The sequence below is a fragment of the Callospermophilus lateralis genome, chromosome X, assembly GCF_048772815.1.
Source record: "Callospermophilus lateralis isolate mCalLat2 chromosome X, mCalLat2.hap1, whole genome shotgun sequence".
Classification (NCBI taxonomy): Eukaryota; Metazoa; Chordata; class Mammalia; order Rodentia; family Sciuridae; genus Callospermophilus; species Callospermophilus lateralis.
In genome coordinates, this window is record NC_135325.1 from 95849565 (window position 1) to 95870803 (window position 21239).

Consider the following 21239-nt stretch of genomic DNA (forward strand, 5'->3'; position numbering starts at 1 on the left):
AATTTAATAGATATAAACTTATATCTAAACTTGAAAAAATCATTTATTAGCGGAGATTCTGAGTAAGCCAGGCTCAAATATACGATTGGAAAGACCTAGGCTTTATGTCTGTATGTTGTAGAGTGTTATACAGGGTTTTATTTGACAGTAAGCTCAAAGTAACTCAACAATGGAACCTTAAATAGTCCTAACACGCATGTGTGGTCTTGGGCAGCAGTACTAGTGAAGTCCCCAGAACACGGGAATGCTGCAGGGTGGGACATGGTGGTCCACTACTTCAGGAGTGTGCAGTATCCTATTTGAAGCCTACATTGTAGGAGATCCTTTGTTAGACTGGACACTCTGGGTAATCAGGATGTTGAAGGACTTTGAAACTCAATGAAAAACAACTGATAAAGTAGCCTTGAGAAATCATAATTGCTGAATTCTAATATTTGAGGTATCATCATCAGAAGAAATAGGCTTTCCTTTTTGCAGCTCCATGGGGCAATATAGAACCAATTTAAGAACTTTGAAACAGCTAAGAGTCAGAGAGATGGGTTGCTGTGGAAGAAGTCAGTTCCCTATTTATTGAGATACTTGAACAAGCTGTGTGCCAGGCATGATACGACCCCCAAAGGTTAGTGGCTCAAAACAACATACATTTACCATCTTATAGTTTCTGTGGTTCAGAAATCTAGGCATGGGTTAGCTAGAAGCCTCATGAAGTGGCAGTCAGACTGTAATAAGGACTACAGTCTTACTCATGTGATTGTTGGAAAGTCTTAGTAACTAGCTGGTTGCTGAATGGAAACTGTGGCATGATGAATCATTTACACACCCCCCCCCCCGCAAAAAAAAGATGTTTAATTCTCAGCCCCTGTACCTATGAACATGACCTTATTTGGAAATTGGGTTTTGGCAGATGTAATCAACTTAAGATGAGATCATACTGGATCAGAGTGGGCCCTAAATCTAATGACTAGTTATAAGAAGAGGACAGGGCCTGGGGCTGGGGCTCAGTGATAGAGTGCTTGTCTAGCATGTGTGAGGCACTGGGTTTGATCCTTAGCACCATATAAAAATAAACAAATAAAATAAAGGCATTTTGAACATCTACAACTACAAATTTTTTTTTAAAAGAAGAAAGGGCATTTAGAGATACAGATAGACATACAGGGACAAAGGTCATTAAAGAAGGAGGTGGCAAGTGGAGTGATGGAATATCAAGGAATTCCAGGAGCCACGTCAAAGAGTCAAGGAGTGATTCTTCTTAGGGCCTTCAGAGGGAGAATGCCTTTGCCAATACCTTGATTTTGAACTTCTAGCCTCCAAAACTATGAGAGAATGAATTTCTGTTGTTTTAAGCCCCCTAGTTTGTAGTAATTTTTTGCAACAACTTTAATAAATTGATTCAGAAGCTTCCCTTAGTTCCTTTCTACTTGGACCACCCCTCAGGATTACCTCTTGACATGGAAGCTGGCTTCCGCAAATGAGTAAGCCAAGTAAGAATGGATATATGAGAGAACACCCAGTGTAGAAACCATGGTCTTTTATTATCTAATATTGGAAGTGACATCCTATTACCACTGCTCTTCTGTTTAGAAGCAAGTCAAGTAGTGCAGCTCATGCTCAAGGGCAGGGGATTACAGAAGAATGTAATTAGCAACAAGCAGGAATTATGTGGAGCCCAGTCCTCTAAAGGCTGCCTAAGGTGATTCTGCTAGGCCCTAATGATGCTTTCTAGATGTCTATGCCCTTGTGGGAAAAAAATGAACATATAAATAGGCAAATGGAATTCCATGTGTTAGTTGTAGCAAGGCAGGCTTTGGAATTGTAGTGTTAGATTTGAGACCTGATGCCATCATTTACTAAACCCTTCTGATGAGTTACTAAGCTTCTCTGAACCTTGTTCTTCTTGACTATATAAATTAGAGATAATACTATATAGTGAAGATAGGAGATTAAGCATGTCAAAGCACCTTATGTGGTACCAGATGTATAGTAGGTTGCTCATTTAAGAAGAGTAGTAGTAGTCGTTAGGACTGTTTTAAGTTTTCTAGTACTGCAAGTAAGCAGTAAGAAAAGATATCACCGTTAATGAAATGATACATTTAATAGATATGACATCTTTGTTAATAGTGTCTGGAATTAGTTAAGATATCCTGATTGCAGATAATCTTTAGGGTGTTTACTTCTCCAGGAAATTTCCGGCACCAGAACCAGACATTTTTGTAAATTTTTTGGTTTTGGTGCCAGAGAGTGACCTCAGGGGTGCTTAACCACTGAGACACATCCCCAGTCCTTTTTATATTTTATTTAGAGATAGGGTCTGATTAAGTTCCTTAGGGCCTCAGCTAAGTTGCTGAGGCTGGCTTTGAACCTGAAATCCTCCTGCCTCAGCCTCCTGAGCCGCTGGGATTACAGGCATGCACCACTGTGCCTGCCTTTTGTAACTATTAAGGTAACAGAAGACAAGATAAGTCAACAGTTTGGGACAATAGGTTGGGGTAGGGGACAGAAATATCTGTGATCTCACAAACTAACAGAATTGTTGTCTTATCTCTTACTAAAAGGATTTTCATTCTCACATCTTTGTTTGCTTTCTTATCTCTAGGTAAGCAGCCCAATTCCACATTCTATATAACAATGTTACTCCTCATTCCAGTAATCGTTGCAGGTGCCATCATAATACTTCTGCTTTACCTGAAAAGGTGAGATACCTGCCCAGGCAGGTTTTTTGTTGTTGTTGTTTATTTATTTATTTTTATGTGGTGCTGAGGATTGAACCCATTGCCACAACCCTAGACCCACCAGGCAGGTTTTAGTTTCTGCTATTCCGGTTGCTATGGTTACTACTATTTGTGCTGGTGTTTTATATTTGTCCACATATTAGAAGAATTTGGCCTATAATCATTTTTTGGTGATATGACATTGCAAATAAATAAGATTGTGCCCGTTTTCTGATAAGGAAAGCATTGGCTTAGTTTCTTTGGGCCTGTTCAAGCACTGATCCTTTTGCATGTGTTTAGCATCATTGAATGGGTCTTCTAATAATTTATTCTTTCAAATGCCTAATGTATCAATAGTTAGTTGTTAGCTTTTGGAATGGAATTTTAAAGAAGAGGCTAGGGATATAGCTCAGTGTTAGAGCAAGTGTTTAGCAAGTGTGAGACCTTAGATTCATTCCCAGCGCCAAAAACGAAAAACAAAACAAAACAAAACAAAACAAAAAAACGAAGTGAAGACCATTGCTACAGAAATGACTTGAATAGTTTTAATATGAAGCAGGCTGTTGCTAATGCTATAGGAATTAGAACTTCACCAGGTTGTCACTCATATCTGCCATTCACTTCTTCAGAATATTTCATTTTCTTGGGCTGGGGATATAGATTAGTGTTAGAGCACTTGTATAGTGTCCATGAGACCATGGTTCAATTGCCAGTGCTGAAAAAAATACCCAAGAATGTTTTATTTTCTCTATCTCACTATATGGACTGTTATTTGCTCTTGCAATAAATACTTAAGATTGGAATACCGCTGTTAAACTGGGTCCAGAACCAGTTTTTTTTTTTCTTTGCAATACCAGGAATTGAAGCTAGGGGTGCTCTACCACTGAGTTACATCCCCACCTCAGCCTTTTTTTGGGGGGAGGAGATCAAGGATTGAACTCAGGGACACTCCACCACTGAGCCACATCCCCAGCCCTATTTATTTAGAGATAGGGTCTCACTGAGTCACTCAGCACCTTGCTTTTGCTGAAGCTGGCTTTGAACTCATGATCCTCCTGACTCAGCCTCCCAAGCAGCTGGGATTACAGGCATGTGCCACCATGCCTGGCCTACCCCAGCCCTTTTTATTGTTTATTTTGAGACATGGTTTTGCTAAATTGCAGAGGCTGGCCTTGAACTTGCAATCCTCTGCCTTAGCTTTCTAGTTGCTAGGATTATATCCATGTACCACTGTACCCAGCTCAGAACCAATATTTCAATGTTCTTTCAATATGCATATTATTATTATTGAATGCTTACTTATTTGCCAGGCACTATACTAAATGTTGGGATTATAGCAGGGAACAGCACAAAGTCTGTCTTTACGTTCTAGTTGGGGACACACACACACTGTTAGCAGGATTTTGTTTTCAAAATTATAAAAATCAAGCTCCCATATGATCTATTCAAAGTACAGTACCATATTATTTAAATGATAGAATATAAGTAAATTGCTTATTCTATCAGTCCATGTGCTTCACCCAAACTTGATGTCTCTTAGGACATTGATTTCCCATAACCTTTTTTAAAAAATATTTTTTTTAGTTGTAGGTGGACATACCTTTATTTTTAATTCATATGTGGTGCTGAGGATCAAACCCAGTGCCTCACACACACTAGGTGGGTGCTCTGCTGCTGAGCCACAACCCCAGTCCCTCCCATAACCTTTTTAAGGGATTTTTCACAATTGTTTCTTCAAAAAATGAATTGTGTACTATGACTTTTACCCACACTTTCTTTTAATATGTCTGTATTTAAGTGGAATGCTCCTATACAATGGAAGATTTGATCCAAAATGTTTCTGTTTTCTTAAAGGCTAAAGATCATTATATTCCCTCCAATTCCTGATCCTGGAAAGATTTTTAAAGAAATGTTTGGAGACCAGAATGATGATACCCTGGTAAGCACTGACTCCATGGGGGTTTGAAAAATTTTTTGAGGCTAGCTGTGAGATTTTTTAATAATTGTGGTAAAACAGGCATAACATAAAAGTTACCATTTCAATAATTTTAACCATACAGTTCAGAGTCATTAAGTACATTTACAAGGTTATACAACAATCACCACTGTTTATACCCCAAACTTGTTCATCTCCCAAACAGAAACTGTGTTCATTAAATAATAACTTTCCATTTCCCCATCTCCCTGCCTCTGGTAACCACTAGTCTACTTTCTGTCTCTGGGAATTTTCCTTTTCTAGGTACCTCATATATGTGCAATCATACAATATTGGCCTTTTTGTGGCTTACTCACCTCACTTAGCATCATATTTTCAAAGTTTTCATGTGTCAGAATTTCATTTTGAAATTGGTCATTTTAAATTACAGTTTATCTAAAAGATTAAAGAATAACAGATGGCATATATTGGGTCTAAAGTCAAGCATACCAACTAAAAAGGCCTCAGACTACTTTGCCCATCTCTGATCACTGGGCTTCATATTCTTTCTGAGATAGGGGATATATTTTATTGACACATGTACAAGGAGGAGGCTCCATTATGAAGCTGGCGTAATAGGCTGCCTGAATCTTGGGTAATTTTTAAAATTTGGTGCAGGGAAATATAAAGATGGAGTAATCAATGGAAATGCACTTTGTTCATGCAATTGCATGAAAAACTGAACTGCAAACACAGGGAAATAGAAGAGGCCCACCCCAACTGCTATTATTGATTTCTAGGAGACTCTCATGATAGAATTTGTGGCTAGAAACCTAAGACATCATGGGGACAAAAGATGTTGAGATTCTTTGATAAATACATTCACTCTAATGAAATAATAGAGACACTAAATGAAATAAATATCATCACTGTATATATCTTAAATTAGTAATAAGAGGCATAGGGCAATTAATTTGTAGAAGTAGCATATCATACTAGATAATAGCCTGGGCTCTGGAGTCAAATTGTCTGGATTCAAAACTCTGCTATGTCATTTACTGTCTTTTTGACCTTAGATAACTTCCTTAGCCTCTCTGTGACTTGGATTCCCATTTGTCAAGTTGGAAGTAACAACAGCACCTGCCTTACAGTGCTGTTATGTGGATTCAATTAACTTAATACAAATAGTTAATTCTATAGCAACTGGTTAGCATGTCTGGAACATTGTAAGTGCTTAATAAGTGTTAGTGATAAGTTTTACTATTGCTAATAATTTTCAATTATCTTTAATACCCAAATAATTCACAAGGGAAATCTGAATAACATTTGACTAGGGAAGGAAGACAAGCCATTACAGGCAAGCCATCAGATGAGGATCTCTCTGGATCACTTTTTCACCAAGTCAACTTCACAAATGGTGGGTGACTGCCAGACCTTGGAGGATAGGGTGCCAATAAGCAATCAGGTCCAAAAATCTGATACCTGATTAAGAGATTGATTGTAAACCATAAGTGGGGTTGACTATGGCAACCACTGGTTCTTTAACTTTAGTTGAGTTAAAGTCAACTGGAATACTTGTAAGAAATATAGATTCCTGGGTCCTGCCACCAGAAATTCTGAATTGGCAGGTTAAGGGTGAGTCTCAGGAATATGCATATTAAACAGGAGCTTACAGATGATTCTGCTGCTGGTAAGATGGTCTGTAAACCACACTTCAAAAATCACAGTTATAGGGCTAGAATTGTAACTCAGAGGTAGAGTGCTTGCCTAGCATGTGTGAGGCACTGAGTTCGATTCTCAGTACCATATATAAATAAATAAAATAGGGCTGGGGATATAGTTCAGTTGGTAGAGTGCTTATCTTGCATGTACAAGGCCCTGAGTTCAATCCCCAGCACCACAAAAAATAAATAAATAAGATATAAATAAATAAAGTAAAGGTCCATTGACTCCTAAAAATTTTTTTTAAAAAAAATCAGTTATAGATATTTTCCTTAGAATTACCACTCTTTTTTCATTTCAATAGCTACTGTGATAGATACTAGAAGTTGGAAATTGTGCAAGTACTGTAACAACTCTAAGCAGTTATTGAAAGTCTGCTATGTGCCAGAGAGTATAATATATGCTTTGCTTATATTATCTTATTGAATCCTCAACCAACCTATAGAGTATGTGTTTTTAGTATCATTTTACAGATAAGGAAGTAGAACATCCATGAGGTTAAATAACTTAGTTGTGATTACACAACTAGTTGGCGGTAAGGTAAGATTTGACCCAGACAGAACTGTCTGATTCTACAGTTCTCTTGATTTTTCTACTAATGTGCTATTACCTCTTGTCAGGTATAACAAGGCCCTCAAGGACCTTATGGTCTCCTAATATAATATATCTAAGACATTCCAACCAAAGCATTGATGAGACATATATTTTCAGCTTAATATCTAGTTTTTAATAAGTAGTGGGAAAGTGGCAGTTTTCATGCGTTACTGGTGGTTCTATAAAAGAAGGTATTGAGGTTGAATATCCCTTATCACCAATGCTTGGGACCAGAAGTATTTCCAGATTTCAGATTTTGGAATATTTTCTTAGACTTCATTGGTCAAGCACCCCCAATCCAAAAATCTGAAATACAAAATGCTCCAAAATTTAAAACTTATTAAGTTTCATGTTAGCACTCAAAAATTTTCAGATTTCAGAGCATTTTAATGATTTTTTGAGAGAGAGAGAGAGAGAGAGAGAGAGAATTTTAATATTTATTTATTTTTTTTTTTAGTTTTCGGCAGACACAACATCCTTGTTTGTATGTGGTGCTGAGGATCGAACCCGGGCCGCACGCATGCCAGGCGAGCATGCTACCGCTTGAGCCACATCCCCAGCCCTTCAGAGCATTTTAGATTTTGAATTTTTGAATTAGACATGCTCACCCTATATATATCCATATATATCTTTTCTGGAGGACAACTTGGCAAACTGTAACAAAAATCTTTGGTCCTATAATTATACTTTTAGGAATTGATTTTTTTTGTGGTGCTGGGGATTGAACCTGGGTCCTCATGCATGCCATGCAAATGCTCTACCAACTGAACAACATCCCCATCCCTAGGAATAGATTTTTTTTAATATTTATTTATTTTTTTTTAGTTATCGGCAGACACAACATCTTTGTTGGTATGTGGTGCTGAGGATCGAACCCGGGCCGCACGCATGCCAGGCGAGCGCGCTACCGCTTGAGCCACATTCCCAGCCCAGGAATAGATTTTAAGGGAAAAAAAATCAATCAATGGTATAAGAATGATCAATGTATCATTTGATTTCTTTTTTTCCTCCTCTTTTTTTTCTGCATTGGGGATTGAACCCAAGGCCTCACACATGCTGCACAAGTGCTTTACCACTGAGCCCTTTTTACCCCAGCCTTTTTTAGTTTATTTTGAGCAGGGTCTTACTAATTGCTGAGGCTAGCCTCAAATTTATGATCCTTCTGCCAGAAGCCAAAGTTGGGATTATAAGTATGTGCCTCCAAGCCTGGGGCATCATTTTTCATCTAACATGAAAAATTAGAAACCAATGAGAAATAAAAAATCTAGAATTAGTTTTAAAATTTAGTTTTTCTATGCATTTAATGTCTTAAAAATACAAGAGTAAGAAAGATTAGAAACCTGAGTATATTACAATCCTAATTTTTATTAGACAAGTATTAATATATATGTAGAACAAACAATGAGTGGAAGGAAATGGGTCAGAATGAATGATCATCTCCAGGCAGAGGGATTGTGGGTAACTAATAATATTCTGTCTACCTTTATGAAATTTCCAAATTGCCTATAATGAGCATGCATTAGTTTTATAATAAAAGAACCCCTGTATAAGTCATTAATAAAGAGAAAGAATATTGTAGTCATCCAGTCTGAGAGATAATAGGGACTTGAACTTAGATGGTAACAGAGGAGATTGATGTAAGAAACATTATTAAAGCAAACTCATTGTGACTTGGTGACTCTGTGTGGATGATAAAAGGTGTGGAGAGTAAAAAATAATTTCAAGTTTTCAAGTCTGGGCAATAGAGTGAACGATAGTAACATTGACAGCAAAATCAGATCAATTATCTTTCTCAGAGATGGGAAAATTGCTTTTTTTCAATTTTCTGTCTAGAGGATAATGTGTTGTTTTTGTCCCGATGAGTCAGATAATTCTGTAATTTAGTGAGGCAGATATACCAACAAGATGGACCACTAAAAGCATGAGATGTTTTTGTTCATGGTGGTTGCAGACCATTAAACAAAATCAGTTCTTTAAAACTAAAAGTGTAATAAAAATGACAGACATGGGAAAGGGTAAAGGAACAGATTTTTCTGTCTGCTTTTAACCAAATGAATAATCTGCTTTCTTCACATGGAAGCAATTCTCTCAAACTGATCTGCACATACAGCACAAGGACTAACCTTTTATTTCTATAATCAAGTTACAGAATGAACAAGACCCTAGAGATCATCAATGAAATAGATGTTTACATGTTTTGTTATTTCCCTTTAATTGCAGTTTTCAAAACTCTAGATTCTCATTCAACTTCCTCACTTTAGGACTTCTGGGGCCATAGAGAAGTTTCTCAAGAACTATCATATAGAGATGCAATTGTACAACTTGGATTATTACCAGGTAGCCTAAAGTTACCAACTCCTAATCCAAAGAAATAATCCATATCCTTTTAAAACATTCTTTAATTTTATACCACACCATCAATAATGCTTCTTTTTTTGGGGGGGGTACCAGGGATTTAACCCAGGGGTGCTTAACCACTGAGCCATATCCCCAGCTCTTTTTATTTTTCAGTCAGAGTCTCACTAAGTTGCTTAGAGCTTCACTTAGTTGTTGAGGCTGGCTTTGAACTTCTGATCCTCCTGCTTCAGCCTCCAGAGGTGCTGGGATTACAGGCATGTGTCACTGAACATGGCTCAATAATACTTATTTAAAGAAATTTATTTGGATGTGGCTACAAATTAAATCATCACTATAGTTTTTCTTAAGATTTCTAGTGTTTTGATGATGTTTTTGTTCATCACTGTAGTAACGTTTTGGCCAACAGCATTTCTTCCTCTTGCTTTGCTATTTGCCTTTTCCTTATGACTAATTGGGTTGCTAGCCATATTTGGGGTGGGAGAGGGGGACTGCAGAGGGAATTGCTTCTCCTCTGTATCTTCATTTCTTTCTTCTATAAAAAATGTCTGTTCTTCCCCTACTTCTTGGAAACCAATTAAAATTTCAATACTGTGCCAATTTTACATTCCTGATCCGAAAGCAGCTTTTTAACTCCCAAATATTTTTTTCCTCTAGTGGTTATCCTTAAAAACTAAGAATGCTTCCTTCCATAGCCAAAATAGTATTGTCACAGTTTTAAAATTATTAATTCCTTCATGTCATCTAATACTCAGTTCATATTCAAATTTTTCCAACTCTCCCAATTGTCTGGGGGCAAATATCTTCCAGTTGTCCCACTACTAACAGAGTGATAACAGCATGCTCCTTCCTGCTATCTGAATTTCTTACCCTCCCTTGCCACCTGGAGTATTAGGGGTGGTGGTATGCTAGCATCCTGTCAACCCTTCAGCGAATGCTTTTAAGCCAGTGACTGTCTTGCTTGAATCAGTAATTTCTGTAGGTGCCATAAAATGATGAGTTTCTCATTCTATCATTTCAGCTACATTTATAAGCTGCCACTTTCCTATGAAGCACTGCTTTCAATCATCAGCTGACTGATTGATAGGTCAGAAATTCAGTCTCTGCTAAAAAGCCAGGATGCAAGTTTAATTCTTTCCCTTATTTACAAAATTTTAAAGTGAGGAGTTGAATTAATAACCACTTCAAGTGGTACCAAATGAGACCCATCTACCATATTCAACTCATCCTCTTTCAAGCAGTAGTACTCTTAACATGTGGGGATGTACAATTTTTATTGTTCAACTTTCTATTTTGACTGTTGATCTGAAGAGGACTGGGGCATGAAATAGGTTGATTCCTATATAGAATACCAGTGATTTTGTGTGGTACTTGGGTATAAAAACCCACTTGACTTCTATAGACAATTCACTGTGAAAAATATCTTAACCAAATCTTGAAAATAATGTTAAATTCAAACATGATATCCCATTATACTACTGAATTTATTTCTTTTTAATATATAAACACATGCGCTATTTTTCTAGGCTTTGATGACTAGCAACTAAACACCAGTTATATTATTCTCATAAACATTGATTTTTTCACATATGATATTTTACCTATTTGGTCATTATTTTATTGTTTAAGACCTTATTATTATTTTTTTTAATTACTGAGTGTGTTCTTGTATGCCTATAATCCTAAAAACTTAGGAGGTTGAGGCAGGAGGGTCACAAGTTTGGGGCCAGCCTCAGCAACTTAGCAAGGCCCTAGGTAACAGTGTGACCCTGTCTCAAAATAAAATATAAAAAGGGCTGTGGATTTGGCTCAGTGGTTAATCACCTCTGAGTTCAATCCTTATTACCAGATGAATAAATAAATAAACGGCAGCATAAGGATTGAATTATAGACTGGTAATTTTGTAGATGGCTTTATTTTTTTTCTACAAGTGACTTCAAAATTAGACTGGCATAGAATTTATAAAATTGAATGCTAGGTTATATTTTTATATTTATTTGTATTCCCTCATATAACATATTCCATGTAGTGCCCAGGCAAAGACCACAGTACTGATAAAGGGTAAAAATGAGAGTAATCTAAGTTCTAGGAGTGAAGAAAGGCAGTTGAAAAGATTAATGTATTCTTAGAGGCCAGTCTGCTTTAGTGTTCACCTTATTGAAACATATCACTTTTTTTCTTGTCCAGCACAGTCAAGCATTGGGTCTAACTACCAGAAACCAATGAAACTGTCATTTTCAGGGAATATTTGTAATTAAAATACTTTCTTTTAAAAGAATTACTTACTTATTGTAGAAAATGAGAACTGCAGATAATCAAAAGAAAAATAAACGCTGGACTCGGTGGCTCATGTCTGTAATCCCAGCAGCTCGGGAGGCTGAGACAGGAAGTTCCTGAGTTCAAAGCCAGCCTCAGCAAAAGCCAGGTGCTAAGCAACTAAGTGAGCCCCTGTCTTTAAAAAAAAAATACAAAATAGGGCTGGGGATGTGGCTCAGTGGTCGAGTGCCCCTGAGTTCAATCCCCAGTACCCCGCCCCGCAGAAAAAAAAGAGAAAAATAAAATCACTCTTAATCCTATCACCTAGACATGACTAACTTGACTGACTGCACAAAAAGATAGAAATACACCTAATGATGAATGGAATAATAACAACAACAGCAATAGTTTATACTCACTGAACCTTTACTACCTGTCATATACTTTTCTAAACATGTCCCCCATTAATCCGTCCCCATCCTGAGGTAGATATGTATTATCTTCATTATACAGATGAAGAAAATGACATACCAGAATAATGTGAACTGCTCAAGGTTACACTGCTGTTATCCAACAGAACTGGGATCCAAACTTATATAAGTGGCCTCATATAGAGCCCTCGTTTAGTGTTACTTCTGTGTATGAATATATATTTGATGCTCACTACAGGTTTTTGTATTAATATCTCTCCTGTCATTTTGGATATTTGAAGCTCTTAACATTTTCTTAGGAAGGTTTCATTGGACTGGCTTGTCCTGAATTATTTAAATGTTGATAGCGTTCACTGCACTTATAATTGCAAGTCATTTTGGCAATATATTGTCACATGTCCTGCCTTTGGTATCTTAAATGTATCATCCATTTTCTTCTGACCTAAAATATTGTCAAAGACAACTGACAATATTGTTTTCCTTTCCACATGAAAACACTTGGCCTTTTTGCCTAGTTGTCAAAATGTTTTTCCTTCAAAATCCAATAATTTTGCCAGAAGATACCTTAGTGTTGTTGATTATTCTGGGTTAACTCTCTGAAGTACAGGTTGAGGAACTCTAATCTGAAAACAAAATCCAGAATGCTCCAACATCTGAAGTGTTTGGAGCACTAACATGCTGCCACCTAGCACAAAATTCTGCATCATGAAACTTTGTTTTATTCATACAATTGCTAAAAACACTATATATTTTGTATATGAAGGGTAAGTAACATAAGTAACATAAGTGAATTTATGTTTAGGCTTGGGTCTCATCCCTGAGATATCTCATTATATATATATATACAAATATGCAAAAACCTTCCAAATTCAAAACACTTCTGATTCTGAGCTTTTTTTTTCCTGATTTTTTTAAATTAAATTTTTAAATTTTTCTTTTTAGATATACATGACAGTAGAGTGTATTTTGACATATTATACAAACATGGAGTATAACTTATTCTAATTAGGATCCCATTCTTGTGGTTGAACATGAGGTGGAGTTACACTGGTTGTGTATTCATGTATGAACATAGGAAAGTTCTGTCCAATTCATCCTACTTTCTTTCTTGTTCCAAACATTTCAATAAGGGACATTCAACCTATTCTGTTTCTATTCCCTTTGCATTTTATATTTGTCACATCCTGTTGAATAATTTTCATATCCTTTTTAAAAAATCACCTTTAATTTTCTCTTTTTCTTTTGGTTTTGTCTAATATCTGTTGTGTTTATTCACCTCATGTTCCCTCTTGGTTAGTCTCCATTTCTGAAATGAAATGATTATTTCTTTTTACTTCTAGTTCTTTCGTGAATCTTGTCATCTCATTTCTGAGTTTTTATTTGTTTGGTGTGGTGCCAGAGATTGAACCCAGGGGCACTTAACCACTGGGCCACATCCTTAGTCCTGTTTTGTTTATATATTTTATTTTGAGGCAGAGCCTCACTAATTTGCTGGCTTTGAACTTGCAGTCCTCCTACTTCAGCCTCCTGAGCCACTGGGGTTATAGGTGTGCACCACCACACCCAGGTTCAGAGTTGTTCTTATTCTGACATTTCATATATGATTCCATGTCATTAAATTGTTTTATTTTTATTTTTATTTTTTAGTTGTAGATGGACACAGTATCTTTATTTATTTATTTTTATGTGGTGCTGAGGATCGAACCCAGGGCCTCACACCTGCGAGGCAAGTGCTCTACCACTGAGCTACAGCCCCAGCCCCTACTTTGTTTTTCATATCATGTAACTTTTTTCTTAGCAAGTTCAGCTAGTTTTGAAATGTTATATTGTAGTTTTCATTAATTTTTGTGGGCATATCTTTCTATGTTTTAATTATGTAAAAATATTATTCTTATGCTCAATTTTACGTGAAATTAGCTTCTGAACTTTTGTATGGAGGCTCAGTTTCAGGAATTGTTTTTAATTTCATGACTATCAAACTCCATATATTATTGCTTTTGAGAATTGTTGTGGCAAACAGTTACTTCTGAAATGTGAATGCCTTCTGAAATCTCCTTGCTCTGCTTCCTGAGTCCTATACTTTTTTTTCTTTCTCTCTAAAATCTTTTTAAACTTTTCATCATTTCTTCTCTTCCTCATCCATTTTTCCTTCCTCCCTCCCTAAGCCTGCTGCCTTTTGTGTCTTATCCACAGTTATCATAGTTTCCATTCCTCTTGTCCCAGTCCTGTCCAGTTTGGAGTCTGTTTCCACTCTTTTCTTGTCAGAGTGCAGCTTTGCCCTGCAAGGGAACATTGGATGATTAGTTTTAAGAGTTCATGGGGGCTCAGGCTGTTCCCATTCTACACCGTGGACTTCTGCACAACCACTATTTGAAGGGGCAGACCCCTTCCTTCCATTTTCAGCTCTTGTTCATAAATTAGTTCACTGATGTCCGTATGAATTATTTCAGAGTTCTCGGATCTCTCAGAGGCTATGTTGATTCCCTCTGTGTACTCTTCCATAGCTGATACCATTTGGTCTGGTTTGCCCCCACCCTCTCTTATTTGGAGTACAAGGAGAAGTTGTTTTCATGTAGTTTAGCTGTAGATTGTGTCAGTGAATTTTGATTTTGCTTTCCTATTTACCCTACTTATCTTTCCTATTTGTGTTTTCGGTACCGGGGATTGAACCCAGGGGTGCTTAACCACTGAGCCACATCCCCAGCCCTTTTTATTTTTTATTTTGAGACAGGGTCTCACTAAGTTGCTTAGAGCCTCACTGAGTTGCTGAGTCTGCCTTCAAACTTGCAATGCCTGCCTTGGCCTCTTGAGCTGCTGGGATTACAGGTGTATGCTACCATGCCCAGCTCTGTTTGTGTGTTTTATGGCAGCATTTTGAGACATTAAAAAACTAGGCTGTCACCACCACCTTCCCCTAAAAATTTCTCTGCAAACTACAGATCATTGGCCAAAACCTGTCACCTGCTACCTGTTTTCGTACAGTTTTTGACCTAACATGGTTTTTGGTAGTGTTTCATCTTTTTATTTGTATGTGTCATGTTGGGGATCAAATCTGGGGCCTCACACATACTAGGCAAAAGTACTTTAACAATGAGTTATACATGTATCCCACCAGCCCTACTTTAAATTCTTTGATTGGTATTGACAGATTATCATCCTGAGAGGTATACAAGTTAAATATCCAGTAAGGATACCAGTTAGATAAGTTATGGTGCAATTTATGCAATGAAATATTATACACAGGTTAAAGAAAAGGAGGTTGATCTATTTTACTGATATATAAAAATATATGACATGCTGTTAATGAAACACCTGGGTTTCAAATGTAGAGTAGTATTTCTTCATGTTAAGGAAACATTAGAATTAGAATATACAAAATTAATTTTTTCACAAGAAGCATAGATTACAATTAAGATGTGCTAATTTATATACTTATCAGTAGTATATACAAATGATTGTTTGACCATACTATTGCCAATATTGTGTTATCTAATTAAAAAAAATTATTGTCAAGCTGATAGAGGAGAAAAAGGCATCTTATCTTAGTATTACATAATAGGCTTCATATTTTTGCATAAGCTTGAATTACAACTCTTTTGTGAAATTCTTTTCCTTGTCCTTTTTCCCTGTGTGATATTTCTTTTTCTTGAAGGTTCAAAAAGTTCTTAATATATTAGATAGTAATCCTTTGGCTTGTCATCTATGTTTGCCTCTTTATTTCATGTAGGGTGATTAATTATGTACAAAAGATGGTTTTGTTTTGCTCAGTAATCCCAATGACCCAGGAGGCTGAGGCTGGAGGATTGCAAGTTGGAGGCCAGCCTTAGCAACTTAGCAACACTGTGTCTCAAAATAAAAAATAAAAGGAGCTAGAGATGTAGCTCAGTTTTAGAGTATTCGTGTGTTCGATCCTCAATGAAAAAAAAAAAAAAGATTTTTTTTCCCTACAGTAAAATCTTTCTTTTCCATGATGATGATGATGATGATGATGATTACAATTACAATGTTGATGTGTAGAAAGCCCTTTCCACTTCAGATTTATCTACTGTTCCCCTGTATACTTTTGTAGTACTTACTTGATTTTTTTTTTTTTTTACTTTTAGTTCTTTAATCTATCAGGAATTTATTTGAGTAGTCTATGAGATAGGGTTTAACTTTGTTTTGCAAATGTTTAGCCAGTTGTCTTAGTGCCATTTATTGAATAAGTCATTATTTCAAGTTTATATAATTTTTGAGATAGCTTTTATGAGAAGTATGCACAATTCAAATTTTTAAAACATAAGGTTTGTTGGTATGTAATTTACAAACAATAAAATTTATTCTTTTTAAGTGTTCAATGAGAAGAGTCTTAGCAAACATATATGGAATATTTCTATCATTCCCCCAAGTTTCCTTGTGCCTCTTTGCAGTTAATCCTCCTGATCTTAGACTCTTGCAACAGTTGATCTGTTTTCCGACCCTATAGTTCTGCCGTTTCCAGAATGTCATATAAATAGAACCATATAATACATAGCTTTTTGAGTCTGGTGTCTTTCACTTAGCATAATATACTTAAGATATAGCAACATTGTTGCATACATCAGTATTTCATTTTTTAATACATAAGTGAGAAATGACCTTATTTATTATTTTTTTATGTGGTGCTGAGGATCGAACCCAGTGCCTCACACATGGTAGGCAAGCATTCTACCACTGAGCCACTTTATTGCTAAACAGTAAATGGTTATACCATTATTTATTTAGCCATTGAATTGTTCAGGGACTTCAGGGTTTTGTTATTTGGGGCCATTATGAATAAAGCTGATAGAAACATTCATGTCTTTGTGTGGGCATGTTTTCATTTCTTCTGGATAAATATCTAGGAGTGGGATTTCAGGGTCATATGGTAAGTATATATTTAGTTCTTAAAGAAATTTTTAGCCTGTTTTCCAGAGTGACTGGATGCTTTTACACTTCTGCGAACAATAATGTGAAAGATCCAGTTACTCTGCATCCTCAGCAGCACTTGGAATTGTCAGTATTTTAATTAGTTATTCTACTAAGTTTTCAGGATTAAATAGTTTATTTAGAATAATTTAGATATATTTTTTGGTACAAGGGATTGAACTCAACCACTGAGCCACAACCCCAGCCCTATTTTGTATTTTATTTAGAGACAGGGTCTTGCTGAGTTTCTTAGTGCCTCGCTAAGTTGCTGAGGCTGGCTTTGAACTAACAATCCTCCTGCCTCAGCTTCCCAAGCTGCAAGAATAATTTGGATATTTTAAGTTGTGTTTCCCAACTTATTTTTCATATACTCTCTAAGACTGGATACTCCTAAATTGTTCCATCCATCTCTAATTGTCTAACCTGAGGCTGCCTAATAATCATAGTTGCTCACTTCTGTTTTTTCTTTGTTGTTGTTGTTGTTGTCTTTAAAAATTCCATTTCTTCCCCCAAACTTAAAAACTATAGCATATCAAAGTAGAAAAAGAGCTTAGATATAATCTAGTGCAAGGTTTGGCAAGCTTTTTCTGTAAAGGGCCAGATAGTAAATATTTTTGGCTTTGCAAGCCATTAAGCCATTTCAGTCTTTCTTACAACTCTACTAGTACAACATGAAAGAAGTCACAGGCAGTACAGAAAAAAATGGGCATTTTCCAAATAAAACTTTACTTATAAAAACAGGGAGCTAGCCAGATTGGCCTGGATTATAGTTTTCCCACCCCTGGTTTAGTCTTAACAACTTTATTTCACATTCGAGAGCACTGAGCTCATATTTCTTCCTTTCCTCAGGTTTATAAATAAAGAGGCAAGCACCAAGATATTGGCTTTCACCATAATGATGTTAGATAAAGCCATTAATCAAAGAGGCTTTCTAAAGTTTTAATTGAGCTAAGACTTTTGAGACAGCCTGATGTATTGCCATTCACTGAGATGTTAACTTTTTAAAATATTTTTTTAGTTGTAGTTGGACACAATACCTTTATTTTATTTTATTTATATTATTTTATTTATTTAATGCACCCAATATCTCTCATGTGCTAGGCGAGTATTCTATCACTGAGCCATAACCCCAGCCAAAGATGTTAACTTTTTGAGCCTGTCATATCTCTGGAGCAATGGTAAAATTAAAAAAAAAAAGGTGTTAAAGGTCCAAGTGAAACAGTTTAAGTAAGAAAAGCATGCACCATTTTATTCATCCTCAAAAGACTGTTTCCAATTTGGAATGATCCACATTTCTTTGTCTCTTGAGACAGCAATTGAATATGATGTAACAATCCCATGCTTTTCCCATCTTTAATGTTAATTTTTGATTGTTTTTTTTTCACTAATTGTTTAAATAGATGAATATTCTTAGGTTGACAAATAAAAACAAGGAAAACATTATACTCATGGTTCCTTGCACGCAAACCTAAAAATAGGCATTGGCTATGACTACTCAGGGAAAGGACATTGTTTAGAAAAGTCATCCTGTATGTTTCTTCCTTCCTTGCAGCATTGGAAGAAGTATGACATCTATGAGAAGCAATCCAAAGAAGAAACTGACTCTGTAGTGCTAATTGAAAACCTGAAGAAAGCTCCTCAGTGATGGGGATAATTTATTTTTACCTTCAATGTGACCTTGTGAGGATTCATCACATTCTCCCTTTGTTATCTGGGGACTTGCTAAATGGAAACTGAAACTACTGGATCCTTTAAAAACAGGCAGCTCATAAGAGCCACAGGTCTTTGTGTGTGTCATGCACCGAAAAACTAAAAATAATGGGCCCTTTGGAGAAAAGAATGGAGTCATTGAATGATAAAAGCAGACATCCTTTGCAAAGTCTTCAAACTAGGGGACAACGCAAAGAGTCATGATGGCAGTAGAATTAACCTTATGAAGAGTTGTGACAACTTCCTAAGGATCTAGCTTGCCTTCTATTTTTTGTGTCAGATAACCCTGAGAAATTTTATTTGTGAGGGAGCTCATTTGGGGTATTAAGTGCTAATAATGTTGAACTTGACTCACAGAGAACAGCTAACAAACAGAATTGTTACAATCTGTTTTTTTTTTGAGATCCCATTGAGTAATGTTTGTGACTATTAAAACTCCTAACAGTCTAGAATCATCATCCACTTCAATAACATTTCCCTCTACTTTGAAAGCCCCAGAAAGGAGTGTTGGCCATGACGATGACAATGACAAAAAAGTAGATGCAGCTTCTTTACCAAGATCATTCAGGCTTTTAAGGGCAGTGGAGGCAGAATGACCCATGGTATATTAGTCTGAACCAAGAAGTCTCTTATGATGTATTTTTTCTTTACTTCTGCTGCCCAAATCAAGTATTAACTATGCCTCTAGCTTATACTAAGCCTCCAGCTGTGAGGGATGTACCCCCCAATAACTTTACAATCTAGTTGGGAATCCTTAGTTCTTGCCACTTTCTTTATCTCCCACAAGTCATTTTTGAGACTTCAATTCCCAAGCTCCCAGGCCAATTTCCCTTTTTCCTTCTCCCTCATTCCCTTCCTTGTAGCCTTTTGATGTTCATTGGAAATTTGGATATACATCTGCTCAAAACACCTAGAGGAGAAGGGAACAATTTTCATCTCAGGTACAGTGTGAGTTGACTGAGAAATAATGAGTAGTTCTTATATATTTTGTAAATTTTATGTGAGTTTGCAGTTTGAGGATTCAGCATTTGATGTTTATGCATTTTCTAAACAGAGATGAGATAGTATTTTCACTTAGAACTTAGCTGTTGGCTTGAGAAAAACATAGTTATATCTGTCTCTGTTTCTTTACAAGATGGACCCTCTTTTCCCTGACACAAATAATAAAGTAGAATTTGTGTGCTGTATTGATAGCCAGCCATCCAAGGCTTCAATGTATATACTCACTTTTTTTTTTTTTTTTTCGCGTATGTTAGGGTTCCGTTTCCCCCCATTCCCACAACATATGCATATGTACTCTTCCTACTTCCTCCAAATTTGAAGAATTTTGGGAAATGATAGATATTCCTCCCTTTTCTCTCATACATACAGACTCAGATTACTGGTAGGAACTTATGAACTTTTTTTTTTCTTTTTATACAACAGTCACTAATATGGTATTATGTAAACATTGTGAATGTGGAACTTATGAACTTTATATCACAAGTTCCCCAAACATTTGCCATTTCGTGTTAATAAGACGAAGCTTCTTGGAATTCCTGCTCTTAGGGCAGGGATATAAAAGACCCCTTCTCTCCACAGGTTTGGGCAAAAGTAGCAACCTGTGTTCATGGTAGTGGAGAAGAACTGTGCCCTGGCATTTTTCAGGAAACTGGGGTACATAGCACTGGTAGATGTGAAGGTGTTTCCTCCCTATGATTTTGTTTTGGAATTCAGATTAATGCTGGGACACAGGTATGGTAGATCATTCACTTTCTCCTACTATACACTAGAAAGAATATTTGGTGCTGTCATATATGAATGAGATGACTTCCTAGCTAGGTCTTTGTAATTCAGGGACACAATTAAATGCCTCACCCAAAGCCGACTTTACTGGTAGCCTATTTTGATGGCAATGAGGAGGATGCTTTGAAATAACCAAGGAACTACTGGTGCTGACAGTCATGCAGCCTGGGAGTGGGGAAAATGTATTTTGTTTCCATCCTTCCCTGTTAACAGTAAAATAGTTGAGGCAGGAGGGGACACTAAATTATGGGAACACCTAGAGTTTTGCAGTGGCTAAATAATGATCCCTAGATCTTAGGAGCTCTTGGAGACATCAGTATTTCACCAGCAGGAAACTAGTAGGTTCATTTACTATTTTGTCTCACCTCTATTTTTTTCCCTATAGACAGATCTAAGTAAACTCATTGTTAAGATGGTCATTTGCCTTCTTTCATTCAGATAAGTTTTTTTTTCCTGTATCTGGGCACTAAAGGGATACATGAACCATTGTTAACATTTTGGGTAATATCTTCAACTAGAAGTCATTTTTGTTTAACCTCTTATAGGAAAATTTGAGTAAAATAAATATTCATTGTCTTTTTGTATATTAATTAAATGTTTTCCTTTGGTTTTATTTTGGGGAAAGCGTTGTGAGGCGTTGGTGAAGGAAAAAATTGGAGTTAAAAGAATAAATATTGTAAAAAAATTCCAAGGAAGCTATTTTATAATCATTTATCATAAGCTTCCCTGATGTTTTGCTGTGCCAATGTTTTCTAATATAAGGACATGCATGTACTTAGTTTAATATTAGTACAGTCTTTGGGGCTGGGTTTGTGGCTCAGTGGTTGAGCGCTA

General features: G+C 36.3%; 1 protein-coding gene across 1 annotated transcript in view; it reads left to right on the plus strand.

Moving 5' to 3' along the window:
• The window catches only part of Il13ra1 (interleukin 13 receptor subunit alpha 1), a 58990-nt gene extending 37990 nt beyond the window's left edge, over positions 1 to 21000 (plus strand). Inside the window, exons 9-11 of the mRNA XM_077106352.1 lie at positions 2597 to 2693; positions 4566 to 4650; positions 18463 to 21000. Coding sequence (XP_076962467.1) covers positions 2597 to 2693; positions 4566 to 4650; positions 18463 to 18555 — 275 coding nt within the window. The 3' untranslated portion in view covers positions 18556 to 21000. The remainder of the gene's footprint in view (positions 1 to 2596; positions 2694 to 4565; positions 4651 to 18462) is intronic.
• Positions 21001 to 21239: the final 239 nt, after the last annotated feature.